This window comes from Microchirus variegatus (assembly GCF_963457635.1).
Source record: "Microchirus variegatus genome assembly, chromosome: 8".
NCBI lineage: Eukaryota > Metazoa > Chordata > Actinopteri > Pleuronectiformes > Soleidae > Microchirus > Microchirus variegatus.
In genome coordinates, this window is record NC_139809.1 from 17043060 (window position 1) to 17069062 (window position 26003).

The 26003-nt window shown below is 40.0% G+C and overlaps 1 protein-coding gene across 1 annotated transcript in view; it reads right to left on the bottom strand.

Moving 5' to 3' along the window:
- tead1a (TEA domain family member 1a) overlaps positions 1 to 25152 on the bottom strand; it is a gene marked incomplete at its 5' end in the record, with an annotated part of 33714 nt that extends 8562 nt beyond the window's left edge. Inside the window, 5 exons of the mRNA XM_083893342.1 lie at positions 302 to 351; positions 550 to 681; positions 2422 to 2484; positions 4278 to 4342; positions 24948 to 25152. Coding sequence (XP_083749468.1) covers positions 302 to 351; positions 550 to 681; positions 2422 to 2484; positions 4278 to 4342; positions 24948 to 25152 — 515 coding nt within the window. The remainder of the gene's footprint in view (positions 1 to 301; positions 352 to 549; positions 682 to 2421; positions 2485 to 4277; positions 4343 to 24947) is intronic.
- Between the last annotated feature and the right edge of the window lie 851 nt (positions 25153 to 26003).

Sequence of the window (26003 nt, forward strand, 5' to 3'; positions counted from 1 at the left end):
GACATAGCACCAAAATGTGCTTTAAACAGAGCTGCTTCATTCTGGGTTAATGAAAACCCAGTCAATCGGGTGATTGTACGCTTAAATGTAATTATTCTATTCCTGCCAAAGGGAGGAACAATTAACCCTTGAATTTTTACACACTGGACCTTTAAAAACAATAGGCCACTGCTCATGTGACGATATTTATCCATGTCCTCCGGTGTCAACAAAACACCAACGGGTGGAGTTATTATTCTGAGGCTGAGAATCAGTGATGGTGAAAAGTGAGATGAGGTTGTTTAAGGTGAACGTGACTCACTCTTCTGTGGTGGAGCTGGACTGTCCCCCAGGAATCATGCCCTGCCACAGCTGAAAATAAACACACACACACACACACACGGTGAACTGAGGCTGCAAACCAAGGCAAAGCATTTTCACACAAAGGTAGTTTCAAGGTGCTGCAGAGAAACATTTTAAAAACCAACACAGAGACATTTGGCTGGTCCTCACACCTTAAATGGGCTGTGTGTGTTTGTGTGTGTGTGTGTGTGTGTGTGTGTGTGTTACCTGTGCGTTACCAGGGAAGCTAGCTCGTACTATTCCCGGCAGCAGTTTGCTGTGGATGGCGGTGGCTGAGACGATCTGAGCCGAGGACATGGAGGAGATGCTCTGCAGGGCTTTCTCCTTAGCGCTGTGGTCCTGAGTGTCCACAAAAACAGCAAGGGACGCGACATGAGACGCATGAGACATGCTCAAAAAAAATAACTGGTCATTCTTGTGTCACAAGACCACAGAAATAAACACAACACAGTCAGTTATGGAAAAGCAGCAGCAGCAGCAGCAGCAGCAGTGTTTAGAGAGTAAAGGCGTTTCAGTGAAGCTTAGAACAGGGTTCCCACACCTTGGTTAACATCAAATTCAAGGACCTTCCAGGACCCAATTCCCTCAAATTCAAGGATCAAATGTGTGGACTTAAGACAACTTGTAAGAGCTTGTCCTCATTCATGATGGTGTCCACTTAAGTTGATTTGCAGCAAGTGATTGTCCTTTTTGGGATCTTGGTCAAAATTGGTCTTATGTTGGACATTTAACATTGTCCTTTTTGGGATCTTGGTCAAAATTGGTCTTATGTTGGACATTTAACATCAAATTCAAGGACTTTCCAGGACCCAATTCCCTCAAATTCAAGGACCAAATGTACGGAAACATGTTAAATTGGGAGGACAACTTGTAAGGGCTTGTCTTTGTCCACGATGGTGTCCACCTTTGTTGATTTGTGATTGTCCTTTCTGGGATCTTGGTCAAAGTCAGTGTTTTGTTGGCTTTTAACATCAAATTCAAGGACTTTCCAGGAACCAATTCCCTCAAATTCAAGGACCAAATGTGCGGACACGTTAAATTGGGAAGACAACTCGTAAGAGCTTGTCTTCGTCCATGATGGTGTCCACATTTGTTGATTTGTGATTGTCCTTTTTGGGATCTTGGTCAAAGTCAGAGATTTGTTGGACGGTCAAACCTCTCCCAGAGTTCGTGACTGATCATTGTTATGGGCTGTTTAACGCAACAGAGTCACAGCTTCGCCTGAGCCGTCGTTGTGACCGTATCTATTATTCTATGAACGGCAGAGCAGCAAACAGCTGAATGAAATGGAATTACAGGCTGTGCAATAACTGCAGAACTCACTAATTGGCAGCTTCACTCAAGTTAATTGGCACTGCGAGAAAGGGCTTCTCCTCGGGGAGGTTAATAACATTAACAGAGGCAGTGACTCTGAAATCGGACTGAATTTGAATACTTGAAGTGAGAGGTTTTTTTTAGGAGTGGGTTATGGGAAACATGTGGCGCTTTTCCATTAGACGGTCCTGGCATGACTCGTTTTACTGCTTTTTCATCAGTGATAGTTTTTCATAAAAAAGCGGCAGCATTTTAACCACATTATGTTAAATATTTGTTACAAAGTTGGGGGTGTTTTGTTTTTAAAATGGCAGGTTATGGCATTGGCAAAACAAATATATGTAGTCTTTTATTTTGAAGTCTTAGACGATTGAAAACAGAAACTCACGATAACCACCTGTCAATCACACTGGTGTCCACTCACATGTTCCATACTTTCTAGGAAGAGTTAAAGTAGTGATTTAATCTTTTAACTCCTCAGGAAAACTTATAAATTAAGTTATAAACCAAGTGTTTTCTCACAGACTTTCATTCAAAAGGAGTTCTTTTCGCAAACCCAACCAGCAGAGTCGCCACCTGGTGGCAAACTCAGTACACTAACTGTATCTACAGCTCATGTATCTGACACAACAAAGTGCGTGTCTTTATCTGCCTGGGTCTGCAGGTGGCGCCGTTCCTGTCTGTTCATTCGCACGGAGGTAATTAGTGCTAATCCTCGCTGTGCTCAATATTCCTAATGTGATGGATCGTTGCATCTGTCTTTACCTTTAGTTTGGACTGAAACTCCCTGGATTTTCTTCTGGCTAAGACCTGGATATGACTGGAGACCTGGAGGAGGAGGAGAGGGTAGAAGAAAGGGGAGTTGAAGGGCGGTAAAGAGTGGAGGAAGGACCAAACAGTGAGTTGCCATGGTTATGAAAAGCCTGTTGCCACACTGAAACGGCTTAAACACACACACACACACACACACACACACACACACACACACACACACACACACACACACACACACACACACACACACACACACACACACACACACACACACACACACACAAACACACACTGAATATGGAGCAAAAAAAGACACCTGGGAAACACAGGCCAAGAACTCACACACTGGTGTTATACAAAATCAACACATATGTATATTTATTTATATATATAACACATATTAACACGTGTTTATACACAGAATGTTCCTTTATCTTAGAATAGGCTGACATGTTTGTGACTGAATCAGCTGTTTCCACCACAAAGCTAATCATTGTAATGGACAGGGTAAAAATTAAACCCGAAGCTCAAACAAAATTTCGTATTAACTGGACTTGACGGGTGACATAAGAGGGTACACTCTTAGAAATAAAAGTGCTAAGTAGAACCATATAAGGTTCTTCGGCTTGTCCTCCTAGGAGAACCCTTTTTGGCTCCAGGTGGAACCTTTTTATAATTACTGGTCTTACTGGAACCATTAGTGTTACCAAGAACACATGAAAAACCCTTTCTTTGGGAAAGGGTTTTTCAGAAGCAAATGGTTCCAGGTAGAACCTCAGCCCTTGTAGAAGAACCCTTTTGGAACCCTTATTTCTAAGAGTATGATACATTTTAAATCTAAATGTTACACACGTTTTGGTCAGAGCTGAAGTTGATTAAATGATTTAAACCCCAAAAAAGCAGAAAAAATATTAATATCTACTATTTTTATAGCAGTATTTGGAAGTGGACATTTTTGTCCTTAATGACTAAAGAGGTTAGTGAATTTTTAATCTGATGCTGCACAAAAACAAATTATGCATCGGGTTAGTAAATTTTTTAGCTAATCTTTGACATATTCAAAACTGATTTTAAAAAAAATATATATGAATAAATAATAAATACACTTAAAATTACCCAAACACCCATTTGTTGCATGGTAAATAACTTTTTTTAGTCACCTATAAACAACAACAGTGACATTAAGTAATAAAACATGGCATTTAAGGGGATAAAAGCCTGATAACTTTTTAAAAATGTGAAAGATTTAATCAGGACTGTTGTGTAAAAGATTCAACCCAAAAAAGTCAGTACTATATTTATTGCAGTATTTGGAAGTGGACATTTTTGTCCTTAATGACTAAAGAGGTAGTGAATTTTAAATCTGATGCTGCACAATCTGTTTTAGCCAATTTTGTTTCCTATAAATAACAGATAATAAACATAATCTGAGGCAGCACAAAAACAAAGTCAATATTTTGGTTAAACCTCAAATATTTGCTATATATAAACTGACATTTTAAGGTAATGACTAGAGCGTGTAGTTAATCAAACACCTGAGGGTTAATAAACATGTATTCATTTATGTTGATTGATCTTTATAACACCACATTTTGGAATACATCTTATCTTATTTGATTTATTTACTCCTAATACCTGACAGGTTACAGTCACATCAGATCATTCATTACATTTAATATCATAACAAAACTAAATACTTTTGCAGCTCAGATTTATGAGACCTGTGACTCCTGACATTTTACTAAAGAAAAGTCCATCCCTTATATCCTCATAAATATGTTCTATTCTATTCTAAGTGACCTGCTGTCGATGCTGTGTCTGGATTTGATGTCCGATCCCATAATTACCTGTTTCCTCGTACGCGTCTTTCCTGTTCGGAGCTTGATGTATCTGGCTATCAGCTCATTTCGACCTGGACAAAAAAAACACAGGACGTATTGATGAAACATTCTGAACACACACACACACACACACACGCACAGAGAGACACACAAAAACACAAACAAAACTGTTACGTCTGTCTTTTCTTCCTCATAAACCATCACAAATATGACAAACAACTTTGAGTCTGATTTACTGCTGTTGACCCGGTGACCTTGTGACGATGGCCCTTGTTGAGCCACACACACATGCACACACGCACATGCACATGCACACACACATGCGCGCACAAACACAAATCACACGTACGCTAAGGCCCTGAATACACATGACCCAACAATACAGGCATTCATGCAGACTGGCTGTCCCCTGATTAAAGGAACCAGCAGGCCAGCTGTACCCATGCTTACGTGTGCACGCACGCACGCACACACACACTCACGCACGCGCACACACACACACTTACAATGCTGAATAATTCAACCCATTCAATGGGGAGCACAGCAGACTCAGCATGACCTGGCTAGTATAGATTAGTCAGGCAGAGGAGGAGGAAGAAAACCCTCACTGTTACATCCAGAAAACCTGTTAGAGACGTGGCTTTGTAATACACTGTGTGTGTCTGTGTGTGTCTGTGTGCGTGTGTGTGTGCGTGTGTGTGCGTGTGTGTGTGTGTGTGTGTGTGATTAGTTAACAGATTAACAGTGTTGCTTTACTGGAGAAGTACTAAACAATATAACGATAGCAGAAAGCGAGATTTGGCACAACAACAACAACAACAAAAACCGAGTTGACATTTGCAGCCATCTTTACGAGGTGATGTCATCACAATGGTCTGAGTGTTTGTTTGTTTGTTTGTTTGTTAGACGGCGGTGAGAGAGTGAAAACCTGAAGAATCAACTTTTACGGATACACAAAAGCAGCTGTGGGATCACAGTTACAGCTACATCGTAGCTAAATGTCAATATCTGCGTGTGTGACGTTAGCTAACAAATATACTATGGTGTGTGTGTGTGTGGCTATCCTGGCTGCTAACGTCAAACATTGATGCTAGGGCATGTGGCTATCATAGCTGCTAATGCCAATCATTGATGCTATGGCATGATGCTATAATCGGTGCTAATGTCAAACATCGATGCCAACATCGATGTTTGCCAACATCAACCACCAACACTACGGTGTGCAACTATTATAGCTGCTTACATAAAACACTGACGCTATGGTGTGAAGCTATCATGGCTGCTAACATAAAACTCTAATGCTACGGAGTGTAACTATTATAGCTGCTAACATCAAACACTAATGCTATGGTGTGCAGCTATTATAGCTGCTAACATCAAACACTAATGCCATGGTGTGCAGCTATTATAGCTGCTAACATCAAACACTAATGCCATGGTGTGCAATTATTATAGCTGCTAACATCACACACTAATGCTACAGTGTGTGGCTAACATAACGGCTAACACTTAACACCTATGCTACGGTGTGTGGCTATCATAGCTGCAAACAATAAACATTGATGCTATGGTGTGTGGCTATCATAGCTGCTAAAAACAAACACTGATGCTATGGCATGTGGCTATCATAGCGGCTGACATTAAACACTAATGGTACGGTGTGTAACTATCATAGCTGCTAACATCAAACACTAATGGTACTGTGTGTAACTATTATAGCTGCTAACATCACACATTAATGCTACAGTGTGTGGTTAACACCAAACACAGATGCTACGGTGTGGCTATCATAGCTGCTAACAACAAACATCGATGCTACGGTGTGTGGCTATCATAGCTGCTAAAAACAAACACTGATGCTATGGCATGTGGCAATCATAGTTGCTAACATCAAACACCAATACTACAGTATGTGGCTCTCATAGCTGCCAACATCAAACATTGATGCTATGATGTGTGGCTATCATAGCTGCTAACCTCAAAAACAGTGATGCCATGATGTCGGATCAAACACTGAGACAAGGCATCTGGTTACCATAGCTGCTAATGTCAAACACTGACGCCACTGAGTGTAGCTACCCAAGCTAACATGGCTAAGTAAAGCAACTGTCATATACCTTATGACTTTTTACTTCATCTTCGACCAAAGTAATTTTCTGGTAAGATTCTGCTCCACTTTAACGATGAATATGAACAGGTTATGACTTCCGAGTTGTAAAAATGTGGTTAATTTTCAACATTTCTGCCGTTGTTGTTGTTGCTTTTAATTAGATTATGTTTTCCTCTTGTTGTGGCTCCGCATCTCAGTTTGCTTTGGTTTTGTCTCATTTTGGCCTGTTTTTCTGTTCCAAACCAAGTGGAAAAAACCAAAGTCAGGCCAGCTGGCCAACTGATGGTCAAGATCAGCACAAAGCCAAAACCTCTACTCACCACCCAAATGGCTCACAACAATAGCCCTAACTAACTAGCAGATGGTGTGTGTGTGTTCGTCTCTGTGTGTGTGTTTGTCTCTGTGTGTGAGTGTGTGTGTGTGTGTGCTCTGACCACTCTCGCAGAGATAGGGAGCTTACAGTGATAAAATCTACAGCTCGTGCAGGTGTTTTCCTTCTAGCAATCAAAAGCCGTGACTGACGACAGCACACACACACACGTATGTACATGCATGGGTGCCAACACACACACACACACACACACACACACACACACACACACACACACACACACACACACACACACACACACACACACACACAGAGTGGGTCCTGGCTGCGGAGGCTGACATCTGACTCCAGAGGGGCCAGCTGGTCTTTCTAGGAGGCTTAACGGTGAATTATCATCCTTCACTAACCCTGCGGCACACATCCCTCGCTCTCCCTCTTTCTCAAAAACTCTCCAACACACACACACACACAGATGACCCCCCCCCCCCATCCATCCATCCATCCTCTGGCTGTTCCCTTGTTCCCCCTCTTCTGTTCCTCTTGTAGTGAATGGGCTTCCCCTCCCCTCTTCTCCTCTCTCCCTCTCTTTTCTCTTCTTGCCCAGTGAAAGACTTCAAGGCCAAAGTCAGATGGTCATTAACTGTGACGAACACTGTCCCCCCCCCTCCATTTCGCCAAGCTGTAGCTACTCTGTGTGCGAGCAGATACAGAGGGTGACAAATATCGCCATAAAAACCCTCTCAAATCATCCAATATTGATATATATGAGGATAAAATATCACCTGATAGTTGTGGTTTCAAGATTCTTTATAGACAGAACAACAAACAGCAAACACCAAGACCCTAACCCCTAACCCTAATCCCAATTAACAGTCAACAAGGGTTGGGGTTCATTTTTAATCATCCAACACTTACTAATCACTTAGCAGCCTCTTTTTGCGCCATAATATAACAAATAAATCACGATAAAGTTATTCACTTTGGGTTCGTGGACAAAAGAGTCCATCGTTTCCAGGTTTGGCAAAACACAGATCACCAAACTAATCAATACATCAAGACAATAATGGACAGATTTTATGAAAAACAGTTGTGTTATCGACAGATTTTGAACATATTTGGCCGTTATTACCCAGCGATACGACAAGGATCACGCAACTACTAAGTTTACTATAGACTATTTTGAAAAAAATCGGTCCAATATCCTCTTCTTCTTCTTCGCTCGTACCATAAACAGAATATCGCCGGACAAAACCATTTAGAGGTTTGAAGGCGAGGTCATCACGTGAATCCGTCTTCAGAGAACAAACGCCAACGAAACTGCTGTGTTAGCTCACTTCCAATTTCTAACAGATTATTCTCAGGATTCAGGTTACAAAGTTCCGCCGAGAACCTCGGCCGACAATTCCAAGATGACAAATTGTCTAAAAAGACACCAAAGGTCGTCTGCTAACATGCAGGACACGCCATACCAACAAAGTCCAATGAAATGACTATTGACCGATCCGTCCAGCTGTCAAGTCTACGTCGCAGCCTTTATGAACCAAACTAATCACAGGCGTGATTTGTTTGAAGAACAAATGAAGCAATGGAATTCTCAAATGAAGCCAAAGTGACTGGAGTGATGTAATTGTTACGAGGCCGAAAGCAGGAAAAAAAAAAACATTAGAAACCAATTATCATGTAATTTGTCACTTGTCATTGAGGCCGCATTGAGACAAACGACCACTTAGCAAATAAGCACTTTTTTTTTTTAACCGTCTGGAAACCATTTTCTTCTTCTTTTCACTTTCCAGCCAGCGCTCCGGTGGTTTACCTTCACTCACCACACTCAGTTAAGTGCAGTGATTAAGAGCCCGAGCTGCTTTAAAGAAGAAAACTCCCTCTCAGAGTAAGGTCAAAGCCCGGCGGACTGCGCTCGCTAACAAGGCTGCAGTGGAGTGGAGTGGCGAGCGTTGTTTGTGTGGCGTGGACAGACCTCGGAGACCACAGGAGCAGAACTCTGACCCCCGAGGCCGGGCTTCTGGATCAGGGACGATGTGGTTTGTGTCCTTCATTTTCAGGCCCAGTGAACGACATCAACACAAATAATTGTTGGAAAACAACCTTAAAATCTGCAGTGGGAGAACGAGTTGATACAATAATAGGTATAGACCGTCTAGAAAATTAAAAAACTATGGATCTGTCCATCGCCCTATGTCAGCTGAGATTGAGATCCCGCACGACCCTCATACGGAGGATAAAGTGGTACACTCTTAGAAATAAAAGTGCTAAGTAGAACCACATAAGGTTCTTCTGCTTGTCCTCATAAGAAAATCCTTTTTGACTCCAGGTAAAGGGAAAGGGTTTTTCAGACGCAAATGGTTCCAGGTAGAACCTCAGCCCTTGTAGAAGAACCCTTTTGGAACCCTTATTCCTAAGAGTGTAGAAGATGGATGGATGGATACCGGAAATGTTTGTAGAAATAGAGCTTTTTTTGCGTAAATATACTAGTTGTTACAGTAGAACTTCACGACTTCCGCGTGAGCGACCGGCCAATCACAGATGAGATTGACCACAGCTTCTTAGTAACGTAAATTTCTTTATGGTTGAATAACTGCCAGATATGGAAAGTGAAAGCACTCACTCATTGACACTTTTTTGGACAATTCTACAGCCATAAAACCAAGATAAATCCAAGCAGCCCGATTATCATGATGGTCATAAGAAGGTTAAAAGGATCAGGTTTGTGATATCAGTATTGTACATGGAAAAAACGGTAACCCATGGATGTAGGCTTCTGGTTTGAAGCCTGAGGCCTAGGAAAAAAATGGCTTTCGGGGTTGGTTTAGTCAGTTGACGTAGTAATATTGTAGTAAAGTTAGGGTGGATCAAATTTGTGCATTATCGTAAATTAGGGGTTCGTGGTATATCTTCGTTCTTTACTTGGGAGTTAGGGTTAATCAATACTCCAGGGCAATAATTTCAGGAACTCTTTAAGTAAACAGTCACTGACTGTTTCACTCGCCGGGCGTCACTACTTCACGTCTCCTCACAGAGGCGCTGCTCAAATGAATGAAGGGGAAACTAAAGGGCTAACGTTACCGTAACGGTGGAGAAAGCTATCGTGCGCTTTTAACTTTTCACGTTAACGTTTTGGTATCGGACATCGTGATGTATCGCGCGATGCGATGGTCTTGCAATATATCGTTTGTCGCAGAATCGTTGCTATTGTGGACCGCATATCGTATTGTGCTGTGATTACCACCCCTAAGGACACCGGTGTGATTGACAGCTGGTATCCTCCAATAGGAGTCTGGCTGCGGTGTCAACTTCTCTCTGTAAACTAGGAATATTTTATTATATTCTATATATATATATACGAGGGCCCACGGTTGGTGTAGTGGTTAGCACTCTTGCCTTTGCAGCAAGAAGACCCGGGTTCCTGGGTTCGAGCCCCGTTTGGAACAACTTCGGAACAAGGGCCTTTCTGCAAGGAGTTTGCATGTTCTCCCCGTGTGTGCGCGGGTTCTCCGGCTTCCTCCCACAGTCCAAAAACATGCGATATGGGGATTAGGTGAATTGGTCACTCTAAATTGACCGTAGGTGTGAGAGTGTGAGTGAATGGTTGTTTGTCTATATGTGGCCCTGCGATGGACTGGCGAACTGTCCAGGGTGTACCCCGCCTGTCGCCCAATGTCTGCTGAGATAGGCACAGCACCCCCCGCGATAAAGCGGTAGATAATGGATGGATGGATATATATATATATACGACCCTGAATAACACACTTTAATAAGGCACTTGCTGAATAGTAATAGTGGTTCATGTCAGTGCTGCAGCCTGCTCTCCCTCCATTAACAGTCACAGTATGTTGTCGACTTTTACGTTACGCATCTGTTTTCCGATCCCTGATCTGCAGCTTTAGACTTGGACGAAGGTTCAATAGCGTTGATTTGTCCCCGTCGAGCCATACCATGTTTGTGTAGGGGACAAAGCCACTGCCCATTACATTCTACTCCTCGTGTACCTTTGCCAAGGATAATAGTGCTATTACGCACCTTTTCAATTCTCCCTTTTACATGCATCCATTTATTTTTCTCTCTCCTGCTAAGTTCATCCCGGCACTTTTCGCACCTTTTTCTTCTTTTCCATTTCAGCCCATTTAGTCTGTAGCCAGTGGGGGGTATTTTTTAGAAGCAAACAGGTTCCCTGTCCCATCAGATATTACCTCTTTCTTTTCTGCAGGACTACTGAACAGTGAGGACGTCTTTTACATCAGTTTCTACTCAAAAACGAATCTTTATCCTGTTCCTTTCTGTGACGAGACGCTGTTTTTAAAGGGTGTAACGATCAAAATATTGTTTTGTTTTGCCTGTATTCCATTTATCTAGACTCCAGTCCAGTAGGTGGCAGTAATGCACCTGTTAACTGGTTTGCCAGGCATCATTAAAGTCAACAACCCACAGAAGAAGAAGAAGAAGAAGAAGAGGAATCCACGACCCAATCCGTACCTGGAACCCGATTTGTTTTTAGTGTGGCTACCTCCTATTAGCATGTTAGCTAGTTGATGTTTTGCGGCAGTCGTGTAGTGACTACTAAAATAAAAAAGACATGTTTGTTTGTTTTCTTTTAAAGAATCACTACTGTAGTCTTTTATTGCCAAGTGTTATGGCAAAAGGTTTGTACAGGAAGTAGTACAAATCTGAAGTCAGTGGCTCTTATTTTGAAGGCCAGGTTGAGAGTAAAGCCCAATTTATACTTCTGCGTAAAGTGCTCTGCGTAGGCTACGTAGAGACTCTGCGTCGACGCAGAGACTGTCGAAGAGCCTCTGCGTCGTCTCCGTCTGCACGAAATATTTTTTAAGTGTCCGTCACTCCGTCAAGGGACTACGGAGACGGCAAGAGCTGCGATTGGTCCTCAGGACAGGCCGAGCGAAACTGCTCTGTGCCGGCTCTCAGTGCGCTCCGGGCGTCCTGACAGAGGCGGAGCTGATCCCCGCCGATAACGCCGCTGCCGAACTATAAATATGTCATATCTATACACACACAACACATGTTTAGACCCTAAATGGCCAATTTCTCGCCTCAAATTATCTTAAAACTGCGTTCCGTCACACAGAAAAGTGAGAAACGGCCACTGTTTCAACAACAACAGTCTTTCTCTCTCTTTCTTTCTCGGACGCCATTGCTCACTGTAGCCAGAAGCACAACAACCTTGCGCAGCGACCCCTACTAATCGGGCGGGAAATTGCAGCGAGTGTCCGTCACCACGACGCAGAAGTATAAATGCTCGAGGCGTCTACGTGGTGACGCAGACGGATAACGCATACGCAGTCGGAGAAGTATAATGTGGCCTTAAGATGAGCTGAATTGACAGTGTGCGTACGAAGAAAATAAAGCTACACTGGCACATTGATAAGATCTGGAGAGAAGTCAAGTCACTTGAGTTTGAGGAAAAACCTTTCACGGCACTTTTTCTTTGTCTTTTCACTAAACAGGAAGTCGGTCATGTTGGATTTCCTGTGGCATTTTTTTTTCTATTTACCAAAGGTCCTTAAAGAAAGTCAGATTATCACAAATGTTTGTAAAAGACGTCCTGCAGATTTGTCAGAGCAGATAAAAAAAAAACACTGTTGGGGTTGAAGCCGTTGTAGCACAACTACACGTTAGCTACTCCCGCTAACCCGAAGCTGCTGTCAATAAATAGGTGTGTAAATATTTTTTTATTTTTTTTGCGTTTCCCGTGAGTTTTGTAGAAAACCCCGGTGTGTAAACTGTGCTACGAGCGTGTAGCAAAGTACAGGACCGCAATGTTCAACTCATGCTAACTAGCGCTACAGACGTGTTTGTAAGCTTCAGTTATATTCAGTTGTGGGAAAACCCCTCGATTTAAACATGTAACTAACGTACTGGAACCACGTTTACGGAAAGCGAAGCAGGTCACATTTCTCCAAAGGTGTTTCCTTACATGTATGATCATGTGATTGGAGGTCAGAGGTCAGATTTTGTGACGATCTCGCATCCGTTCCCGTGAGCCAAGCCACGGGAAGGAGCTTCATCATCTGCTCTGCTCAAATGCAATTAGGGCCTCGGTGATGAACGTGTCACAGACGCAGAGACAGAGTCAACAAGCTAAACAAACTGCCACTGAGACGAGGACAGGATGAGAGCCATTGATTGGCTCCTGGACCAGTGCACTACTGTATATGTCAACACGTGAATGCTCGGTAACGGGCAGTTATTGGTTATTTCAGTGGCCAAAATAGTCACGACTCATCCTGGAATCCACATAAATCTGCGTTTATATTTAAAGTAATGCACTGTTTCATTTTTTTAAGCCTTTTAATGACATCAATGACACTTATTTAGAAGACGCAACAGGCGCCGGTTAATCAGTCTGCCTCGAGAACGAAAGGTTAAAAAGTATCTGCTACTGGGTGTGTGTGTGTGTGGGGGGGGGGGGTTTGGTTTAAATTTAAACCCAAGACTAAAGTAGTGCAAAGAAATCAGGAGAGTGCACTCTGTATACTGAGAGAACACAGGCACAGCTGGTGGCAGCCAGAGGACCATCTGTTCATCACTTTATTAGTACACACACACACACACACACACACACACACACACACATACATGTCTTTACCACATTGTGTGGACCACGTTCTCAGTAGTCATTGTGTGGACCACCACTTCCACTGTAGCTAGAAATGTGCAAAAATCAAATCCTTCACTAGATGGGAGTAGAGAGCAAGAATCTCACTTCAGATTCGAAAACACTCAAAGAAAAGCAAAAAAAGTTTTCTGCTGCACTTGTGTGGACCGGTGACTGTTGCTAGGCAGACTTTAACATACGCACATGTATTTGTTTGTAGGTTTTTAGAACAGTGGAGCAGGGATCTCTACAAATATATTAATCTTTATTATAGTAGTTGATTAGTGAAGTTTCACACCTGAAATACTGTACTCAATACATATAATTAATTTTTTATATATAAATTAATTTTAGGTTAATTGTAAACACTTCCACTACTTATTCTGAAGACAACTTGTACTTTTTTTTTTTTTACTGTACTTTAAGGTTTGTTTACTGAAAAAAGTCCATGATTCACAGCCAAAGTAACACATCTATTTTAAATAATAATAATAATAATAATACTGACTAATCTGTGGGTTTCTTATGATGCCACAAGTATTTTTTAATTACAGGATGAGTTTTCTATCACATGTAAAATACCACATGTATTAGCTACCATGTAAGTAGCTAATAGAGATATTAAGTACTGAATCAACTCTAATCACTTTATTTGAGCTGCAACTTAATCAATATGTTGCTTATTTATTTATTTTTAATAATTGAGCTTGGTCCTAAAAATGTCATTTAATTTAATTTGATTTCTCTCATATTCTGATTTAATCACTTATTCAAAATAGTTAAACAATTAACAATTAATTTAGTAATCAATTAATATATTAATTGTTGCAGCTCCAAAAAGTATGAGAAAAATAACACAAATCACTTTATCAGTAACATCAAACATCATTTAATGATAAAGATCACACTTCACAAAGGAAGTGTCTTTGATAAACTAACATCACTTATGGGAAAACCATAATGTTCCCTTCACAAGGATCATCTCATTATAAAAGAGGAGGTAAACAAACAATGAAAAAAATTAATACATGAAAACATTTTCACCACTTCACCATCTCATCACTTCACCAATTCACCATCTCATCACTTCACCACTTCACCATCTCATCACTTCACCACTTCACCATCTCATCACTTCACCATCTCATCACATCATCACTTCACCATCTCATCACTTCACCACTTCACCATCTCATCACTTCACCACTTCACCATCTCATCACTTCACCATCTCATCACTTCACCACTTCACCACCTCATCACTTCACCATCTCATCACTTCACCACTTCACCATCTCATCACTTCACCATCTCATCACTTCACCACTTCACCATCTCATCACTTCACCATCTCATCACATCATCACTTCACCATCTCATCACTTCACCACTTCACCATCTCATCACTTCACCACTTCACCATCTCATCACTTCACCACTTCACCATCTCATCACTTCACCACTTCACCATCTCATCACATCATCACTTCACCATCTCATCACTTCACCACTTCACCATCTCATCACTTCACCACTTCACCATCTCATCACTTCACCACTTCACCATCTCATCACTTCACCACTTCACCATCTCATCACATCATCACTTCACCATCTCATCACTTCACCACTTCACCATCTCATCACTTCACCACTTCACCATCTCATCACTTCACTTTTTCAACTTCAACTTCACTTAAAATTCTTCAGCACCATTGATTACTGTAGAACAAACTCAGTAATAAAACAATTTGCTATCAGCATTTTAAGTCCTGCGACTGTCAAAGTGCTTACAGGCACCAACATTTGGGTACATTTACAACCTCTGTTCAACCAGAAAAAAACTAAACAAAACTACAGCTGTTTACGTCTGGATGATACAATATAATTGTACACATAGTTTTTCACATCTCTCCAATCGCGCCTGGAGAGATCTGGCTCTTTGTCAATGGCCTCATCACAGATCTCTTTACCTGGAACTCTTTGCAGAGTCATGTATTTGCCAAGATGCTTCCATACTGCCTGTTTTTCTGCAGATGTCCAAGATCTCCGTTGGCCTTTTTTGGGAGGTACGGTTTGTGGATCCACACCTGACATTTAGAAAAGAACATAAGACACATAGTGAGTGCAGCTGATTTGTAATTCTGAAATGTTGTGTTTCCTAGAACATCCTGGTGAAACATACTGTAAAAGTGTATTTTTAACCCCACAAGTTGGTTTTGATGCAGAAGAGAGTAATATGTACTTTGCCACAATAGACTAATCATAATCCAGAACCCTGAGCCCAGCAGCTGTTTCTGTCCACCTAACATTCCATCCCTTACACCACAATCACAGCACAGCGTCACATGCTTCATGAAGATGCAGCTGAAGTGTGTGGACAAACTGAGAGAGCAGGTAACAAACGCATGATATTTCACATTTTTTTTTTTACAGTACTATTCACTTACAAAGCAAGATTTATTTACACAAAACCCTGGAACTTTCCCTTTATTTGTTTTGTTGTAATTGGAGACTGTAGAAGTGATCATACACAAAAGCAGGAGGAGACAAATAAGACAGAAGAAGAGTTTACCTATTTTCTGAGTCTTCTTAGGCTTTTTTGGTGGAGTTGGAGCTGAGGTGTCTGGAAGTTGAATGGATGTCTCTCCTACAAAATAAAACAGATCATAAATCACCCCAAATTATCACATTTATATATTATATATACAATAATAGCCATATAATAATGCTCCTTCACTGATCATACCATATGATTCCTGGAATGATGATCTTGACCGCTTTGATGTCTTTTTTTTGGAGGACGCTTCAGGAAGAAGAAAAACAGAACTGTATTATTTTAACAAAGAAAGAAGTAACATACACTCAAACTTACAATGCAAAATAAAAATGTAATTCATATTAAGGATTAATTATAGAATACTGAACTGTTAATACACAGGAGCAGGGTCAAATTAATGATAATTACTAAGAGTTTACCTGTTTCCTGAGGCTTTATCTGCTCGTCTGGTCTTGGAGATGAGGTTTCTGCCAACAGACTCTCAGACGGTGTTTCTTCTACAAGAGAAAATATAAATGTAATATCATGTCAGTATTAAAATGTCATCATACTGACAGATGCTGTAAAGGTAAAAGTGCACATTTTTGGAAACAAAAATAAATAACTCAAAAGAAACAAAAACGCTACGTTTATGACTTGAGTTAGGTTCACAGAGTATGTTGCCAGGGTAACTGACTCAGAGTTGAGCCAAACTGGCATTTTGAAACAAAAAAAAACAGAGTTTCCCTCATCTCAGGGTTAACTAACTCCCCAGGCCCCAGGATGTGACCCTAAATCAGCTGGGATTGGCACCAACAGCCATGTGATACTCATATGGAGGATAAAGTGAATAAATGTGTAAAATAACTAAAAACTAAAATAACTTACCATCATATTCTTCTTCTGGTTCAGAAGATTGGTCTTCAAACGTCTGTTCAGCACTTATTTGTGAAGCTGGAGGAACTGTTTTGATAGAACACACATCACAACATAAAAAACTTCAAACGATACTCTGTAACTTTCTACTTTCATACTTACCTTCTATGTCTAAACTGATTTCATCTAGCGATTTGCCTTTGTAAACCTCAGTCCCACATTCTATGGCCATTAGCAGTTTGCTAATCTTGGCAAGCTGAAGCGTGTTCTCTGTTAGTCTGTAGTATTCGCGATGAACGCGAACATCATGTCCCATGAAATTTGCTAACTGATCCAACTCATTGTCTTTAAGGTTCATGATTTGACTCAATGTGGCCACATGTTTTCTCAGGTGAGTTGATGTGAGTGTTTCAGGCCTTTCTGCATCACATGCATTGGCATATTTTCTCAAACAATCTGAACCACGTAGATGAGACTTTGAGTTCTGTCTTGCAAAGACATAATCGTTCGATTCCAGGACCCCATTTTCATCATTTCTCTGTTTGATTAGGAAATCCAGTGACTCAGTCATCTCACTTGTGAGGAGTACAGGCACCTTCCGTCCTCTCTTTCCTCTTATGACAAGCCTGGTAATTGTGTTGCTTAAGTTTTGTTCGAATTTTGAAAGACACTGCATGACGTCTTCGTTTGGTATGTCTTTGACTCTGTTCTTGTAGGTCAGCAGAGGAATTCTGGCAGCTTCTCCTTGTCGCCGTCTATTGAACAGAATAATCTGAGAGAGAAGGCACTCACTTAAAGTCTTGTAAGCATCAGGGTTAGGTCCAGTCAAGAGCATCTGTTTTGCTTCTATCTTTGTGCTTTTTAAAATGTTGTTCATCTTCATCACATCTGCTGTTAAAGGGATCATGTCTTTTTTATTCCAACGATCCTCCTCCAAGTTGGTTCGGGCACGACGTGACACATAAAGACCCCACTCTGTGGACACTAACCCTAAGAAGCTCCGAACTCTGGCAGCAGCCACATCGTCCTCATTCTTGACATGTTGGCCAATTACAATTTCACAAAGCGTCTTCAGCGAATGACCTAATTTTATTGCAAGAGATGGTGTGTCATAACGATATTTCGCCTTCAAGAAACCACTGGCTTTTTTTGCAGCATCAACAGCTAGTTTAAAATAAGGAGGCACCAAGATATCTTGTAGGTTCTTCACCCTCTGGTTCATGGACCGAGCAGCAACAAGAAATCTGCCCAGCTCTCTCATCTTCTGGCTGACGTGACCGTCCTTTGATTGATCACTTCCATGCCTCTCTAGGAGTCTTTCTCCATATTCACAGATGAGTGGGTCATTTTTCACTTGTATAGATACTTTATCAACAATCATTCTGCTTATAATCTCTGAGCACCTTTGTGACGCTTGTCCTTCGTGAGGTAAAAGAGAAATGGCAGCAGACTGAACTCTTTTTCTTTGCTTCGACTGAACTTCAGGCTTCTCGTTTTTTTTACACCGTTTTTCATGTCTCCATAGTTCATTTTTCTTGAAGAACCCGAAACACTTGTTACATGGTAAGTAATCATTTGGCTCAACTTCTTCTGTTGGCTGCCTGTAGGTAACAATCTCACCTTGTCCTTCCTTCAAAACGTCAACATTATGGTAGTAATCTCCTTTTTTGCGAAGTGACGCTAATATCTGGCTGCATGCTTTCGGATTTTCACACAGTGCTAGGGCCACTTCTTTTTCATTACTGTGCTTTCTCTTCAAATGCCGTGCCATTTTGCTCTGAGGATGTTTACAGTACACACAGTAGTGTTTTTTGTCAAATTTTCGTTTCTGTCCTCTTCTGCAGCTTTTCACACTAACTTTTGATTCCGTTGTCTCGTCTTCCCTGTCACTTTTGTGTTTTGTGCCACAGTCTTCGTCAACATTGGAGTTGCAGGGGTTGTCGTCTGAGTCACTTAAGTTGTTGGCAGGTTCATCTTGAAGTTTAGGGTTTATTTTTAGTGTTGATTTTGTGTTATTTTCAAGAACCTCACATGTGGATTCGCTGTCTGAGGTCTCTGAGGCTGATGGCACATAATCACTTTCCAGATCATGGCTAGATTCTGATAGAGAAGCATCACAGTCCTCCTGAAAAAACACAATGATCAATTATAAGTTCACTCACTGACAAATGGATAATTTTTGCAGCACTGTGATCCGTGCAAAAATAACTAAATATAATAATGTAAATATTAAATAATAATACAAATATAATAATAATTTCAGTTGCATTGCAAAATTTGGAATGCTTCAATTAATCAGTTTCCTTATTAAAAGGGAAATAAACAGAGTTTACAACAGTATACATTATATTGTTACAACAAGAAATGATCCAATAAACATACATTTCCTTACTTTTTGTGCTAAGTTTAGTTCACAATGTAAAAACTGTGTTCATGTGTCATTACAGACCATTAAGGCCCAATGGTTGGTGGAAAATTAGCATCTGACAGACTGCGGTACTTTGATTTAATCTGCTATATATACACATATACACAGTACTGTGCAAACGTTTCAGTCTCCAGCAGCTTTGTTGTTTTTTTCTGTGATCATATGAATTGTGAATGAAGTGATGCGACTTAAAGCTGCTCTTATATATTAGCGAGCTGTCAGTGAGTTTAACTCATGCAACACGTGTATGTAACAGCATAACAGCATTTTTTACAGCAGATATTTCTATAAATGAAATAGTAGGAAAAACAGGATTTAGCAGTAACATTAATGAAGGTTCCACTCCAGTATTGACAGAGCTGTGTTATTGTTCAAGTGTAAGAGTAGATCATGCTAAATACTCTACACCTGTAGAGGATTTTTTCTTTAAAAAAAAAAAAAAAAAAAAAAAAAACTGCATACATATTTTCTGGATGTGTTCCAGTGAAGTGAAATAGAAATAATTATCCTTGATTGTGGTTATAGCAGCAGCTAAAACAACAAATCTAATGGTGGCCTGAGTCTTCTGCACAGTACTGTGTGTGTTTATATATACACATATATATATATAAATATATAAAACAAGGTTCAGTTCAATATTCACAGTGTAATAACATCTGAAATATAATGGAATGTGATCACAACTGAAAATATGAAATGTTTCCTACATGTATGAATAACCTTTTCATATGAATAGGACATAGGACATAACAGTCAACAATAGAACTAGAAGAAAAAAATAGAAGAATTAATAACCAGCCTGTATGATTTATATATTGCATTGTCTCAAATTATGATTTCATTATACTGTAAAAAATATATATTTATATATAATGTTTCATCCATACAAACCAGTAAAAACTGTATGAGCTCCAAATTATGGGAACATTAATTAAGCTTTACTGAAATAATATTCCAATTATGTCAAATGTGTGAAACTTTTAGTCTCTTTTTAAAAACCTAAACATGTTAGTGGCTTTCAGCCGACATCAATATAAGAAACAAAGGAAGAGGAAAACATACCTGTTCCTCTTCTTGTTCAACTTTCCTTCGCTTCATCATCTGAAAAGTTATAAGTTGTAAAATTAACAAGAAGCAAAAAAAAAAACACTGTTCACTTTATTAAAAAAGTACACTGATAATGTTTACTAACACAAATGATTTTCCATACAGCAAAGTTTAAAAAAAAAGTCGATTAACAAGTCCTGTGTGTGATGACATGGACACCAAGAAGCAGCCATGATGAATATCATATTTATACTTTGGTCCCCACAAAAAAGGTCTGTCTATCTGTGTGTGTCATGGACTCGAGTGGACACGCCCCCAGAATCTTAGGTTTTAAATTTAAACACTTGGTGACTGTCATTCAAATGTATTAAGGTAATTAGTCAAAATAAATGAGCTGGCTGACTTTACAGACTGATTTCATGTGTAAATACATTTCATAGAAATCATATGACTCTATAATAATACTTCAAATGCACCAGAAAACTAGAAATGTTTTAAAACAGTTCAAAAACATATGAAAAATGACTTACCTCCAATAATTGTAAAGTTTTTTGGTGTTCTTGAACGTTTTTTGCAGTTAATTGGTCCTCCAATCTTTTCTGACACATGTGATGATGCTGCTGCAGCCTCTGAACTCGGTCAGACATGTTGGAGACGCGTTCAATGCAAGTTTGGAAACCTGGACTTTAATGTGAAAGGATGCTCATAAATGTTATTTATTTATATAAATTACTTATTATTTAAGTCATAGTTCTGAGTTTCTATGTAGCATTAAGATTTTAAAGAGTTATTAGTTTAAACATAAAACATGTTTTGTTAGGGTCATTAAAAGTGAAATGTCTGTTTTCCTGTGAATGCAGCATTCTAAAAAAAATAAACATAGTTTGCAGGTGCAGGAAGAGGCGGGAAAGCCTGACCTGACTGTGACCCTCTGAACATATTAACACTTTTCAGTGCAGCCTTCATTGATGGCCCATCAGAGGGAGGGGGGAGAGGGGGGGACATGCTGCACCTGCACTGATGTTAGTCTGCTGTTAATCTGATGCTGCCCATCCCCCACCTTTCTCTCTTACTCCCTCAAACTGCAAGTTCTGTTCTGCTCAGAATACAGACATGTTACACATAGTAAAAAAAACTGTGCCTCCTCACCACACACACATCCACCCTGAAATATCTGACTCCATAAGATATAATATAACACAATGTATGGATTATGAGAGCTTGTCTACATGATGTCGTGGATGTAGTGTTTTTATATATATTTTTAAATCGTGAGAGTAGAGATTTTCTAATAAGTCTTTTAACGACTGTCTAATACGGATGAGAATGCTATACTGTGAGAAATGACAGTGAATCTTCAACCTTACATTTAAAAAAAAAAAATTTGATGAACATTTTTCCCTGTGTTTAGCATTACCGCTCAGTGTGCAACAACACAGCAGTTAGAGATTGACAGAGTTCTGATCGTCCTCAATATTTCTCAGAAGTGAAAAACATGTTCTTCCATTAGTTCAACCTGATCAGATGTACATTAATACTAGAGAAATATGAATGTTTTATAAATTACAAGTGAAATCTGGGTTACAATGTCTTATGTCCCTGGATCTGCATCTGTTTCAATGCACCTTTGATAATTGAGACCCACTATGTGTGAGACAGGATGGGTGTATTAACACAAAAGTACAACCAAAATGTCATCATTTACTGGATATACTAGCTTCAAGGCAGTGAGTCCAAACCTGTCTTTGTGTTTACAGCCTTTCAGTCTTTATTTCTATATGTCAGTGAGACGAGAGGTAGAGTGTCATTTGTGATGAGGACGTGTCATGCTCACAAAACAGTCGGTGAAGATCTGCCCAATTTAAAATGATTTTTACATCACAGAACTCTGAGCTGTTCTCAATCAACCTGAGAGTCTCAGCCTGAGCCTGAGACAAGAGTGTGGAGGCCAAGGCTGCGACTATACAGTCATGCATAATGGCTCTTTTTGTGTTAAAAGTGCAAGTAATGTAGTATTTTTCAGATTAATGGTGTATTATTTCACACACTAACAGCATCATCTATGAATCAGAACTTGTATTTTTAAGATCTCGACCCCTAAGCAGAGGATTATTTACTAGTTGTCCCTAATTCTGTTAGACTGAAAAAGCAATTTCATGCTGCATTTGACCTATGACCTAGTTTGACCAACATTGCACCTGTGTGAGCCTGTTTAAATCTATGTTTATCTCAGTAGTTATTGTCCATGTGCTGTTCTTGTTTCCTGGGACTGTCCAGTTCAACTGGCCACTCTCTTTACTCACACATGCCTGGTTTATGCACCGTGTTTCGTCATTGTGTCTGCTGTGTCAAGCTCATGTTGAAAAACAAATACACTTTTCTACTTGTGCCTATACTTCAGTTTAGTTTTATTGTAAGCATGTTAGCCTGTAAAGGCCTGAAGTTCAGAGAAGAGAAGAGCTGAATATTGTGGAGTTAATCTGCTGTTAATCTGATGTTAGTCTGATGTTAGACTGATGTTAATCTGCTGTCAGTCTGCTGTAGGTCTGCTCATCCCACACCGTTCCCTCTTACTACCTCAAACGGCAACGACTGATTAAATTAGACAAAGACTTGTGTACTGTTCTGCTCAGACATAATCATGTATGAGAAAATCATAAGCATTATGACGGGAACAAAATCTAACATAGGCATGTTAGACATAGTAAAACAATCGCTGTATGGATTATGTGAGCTTTTATGTTGTTGATGTAGTGCTTTTATATATCTTAAGTAGTTATTGAAACTGTCTTTTAACGAAATACGTATTTCAGATGGAAAGCATTTTCTATCTGGACAAACAGGGAAAAGTGCAGTGCAGATACGACAGTGACATGCAATTTAAGACTGAAAATACATCACAAGGCATCTAGCCCATTGGCCTGGTCCATACAGCCTGGACTGCAGTCACAAGTTGTCATGTGAATAAGAAATTTAGAAAAGGAGACAATGGCAGTAAACAGAAAGAGACTGGAAGAACATAAAAAGAATGGTTCAAGAAAAAGAAAAAAACAACTGTGGAGTCAAACTAAGAGAGAAGATGATGACGAGGCTGACAATTATCAAATGTGTGGTTTCAAAGCAAAATGTCAATAAAATTAAGTTTTCAGTTAAACTCTGAGTTTAAAGCAAAACTACTGTTAGGATGGTGATCTTAAGATTGACAGATAACCTGTTTAATCCCCTCTGTGAAATTCAAGTATGACTTTACTTAAAATATAATAAAATTCATGTAATTCATGTAAATTAAACTAATTTTTCAGTTTATTTTTGGTTACGGTACATTATAGATTCAAATGAAAACGTCTCTGAAAGGTAAATCAAAATAACATTGAGTGTATATTATTAATACTGATGCAGTCAAATCTGTTTTATTTGTACAGCACATCTCATAAACATTACCTGAGTGTGCTTACAATTAAAATACATGAAACTCTTACTACAATTTTTCAGTTTCCTTAATAAGCCTATCCTCTACACTCATACACTGATTTATACACATGATTTGCAAAAGTGGTTCAAAAATATATATTTGAATCATTATTTAATTAATCTGTGGCTAAAATTGACTATTTCCAGTTTAAATATTATTATTATAATATTATTATTATTATTATTATAACTCTAATTGTGGTGCTCTGGATTATTGCTAAAGTTTTTGTGAATAGTAAATAGTAATAATTATAATAATAGTCAAAGCTCTGTTTGCATTGTTTTTCATTTGAAATGTACTGTCTGCCTTTGAAATAGCCAATCACAAAATTCCCCTGCTTCAGCCAATCACAAAATTTGTCTTCACTCCACCCATTCGAAAAAAAAATTTGGGTGCAGTAACACTGAGTGGCCACATGGCAAACTTTAAACACACACATTTCTGAGTTTTCTAAGTCTATGAGGACTTCTGCTGAAACTTTGACAGATCATCCATTAGGGTCAAAGGAGCTCATCCTAGCATTATCCTTGTTAGGACCGGGCATTTTGTCCCCACAAGGTAAAATGTCCCCACAAAAAAGGTAGTTTGCCAGGGGGTGGTCCACACAAGCATAGAAAGACAAGAACACACACACACACACACACACACACACACACACACACACACACGTTTGTGCGGCTATTCTTCTCAGGACACGGCATTGACTTCCACTCATTTGAACAGTGTAAAACAAACCTCTAACTTTAACCATAACCACAATTCAAATCTTAGCCCTAAACTTAACCCCAGAAACCAGCTTGGGTCTTATTAGGTCCAGGTTTGGTGTCTGGTGTATTTAGCATTTAGCATGTATTCGGTGTACAGCGAGCCCAGTCACAACCCCTTCAGTGGTATTTCAGTTCGGTGAAGTAATACAGGAAGTACTGAACGATTCTGTGAATAAATCTTTATTTAATCGACTGATTCTAATGATTCAGTGACACCGAAAACAACTGCTTTACAAGTCGCTAGTTTGTGTCGCGTCTAAAACCAATGAGGAGGTAAAAAATGCAGCTAACGAAGCTAACTGGTAAACGGTGTCTGGACTCCGGTGTCGCGGCACGTAAACATGACGTCACACGCGTCTTTTTCCGGTCAGTTGTCATGGAAACGTGTTGTGCCTACATTGTGACATCTTTTTAAAAATGTAATTGCCATCAATGGTTAGATTTACTTTAATAGTAATTGTTAAGTGTAATGTCCACTCACCGTACATCTTCCCCTCGTCTGACAGAATAATCTTCCTCCGTCCACAAGGCGGGTAAATGGCCAGGGCCTCCTGGAAGCTCTGCTCGATGTCGGGGCTCCACACGCCCTCGGGGTCCCCGTCCATGGTTTTGTCCCCTCCCGAGTCACTCATTCTGTCCATGTCCTCCCCGGCGCTCTCGCTGCCGCTCCAGCTACTGCGATCCATCCTGGCAGCTAACGCTAACTAGCGTAACACGTGTACGTAGCACAAACAAGCTACTCAATTGAGGTTATTATCACTAGAAAATAATAATAATAATCTTCCAGTGGGAGCAGCCAGATGTTGGCAAACAGACGTGTAATGCTAATGCTAACTGGTGCTTCAACAGCAGTGGCTTAAAATGCTAGCTACCAAAGATGAAACGGCAAATTTGTTGACTGTAGAAAAGTCCGGAAGGTGTTCGGACATCCAGCCGCAACGCAGCAGGGAACCCTGAAATATAAACAAAGAGATAAATTAACATGATTTAAAGCTCATTTTTTTAAGTTTTTAACTGACAAACAGGGAAATACGTGAATTTAGCGCCGTTAGCATCACACACACCCCAGTCGCCATATCCATACTGTATACATTCTGCTAACTGGACGTTCTATTTCTTACTTGACTAAGTATATATATGCATGTTTATTATTTAATAATATAAATTCTTGTCCTTTTCTTTCGCGAGCCTGCTGCATCCCCAGGTGCATTATTGCGTCTTTTCATGGATGAAATAGTCTATTTTTGTTTAACTCTTGCAGCAGACGAGCATCAAATCCACAAGTGAACAGAGACAGAGTTAAAAATGAAGAGGAAAAAGAAAGAAAAGAAACGAGTGGGGTTTTGCCAGCTGCCTACAATTCTTCTAAAATCCCCCACGGAAAACAGCAGGGTTGGCACAGCGCACACACACACATACTAACATATGCACACACACACACACTTCAGAAACACACACAATTACAGTGCCAGCTCCTGGGGCGAACACATGTCATTTTGTCTGGTCTTCTACGGTTCACACTTCCCCTGCACTGTCG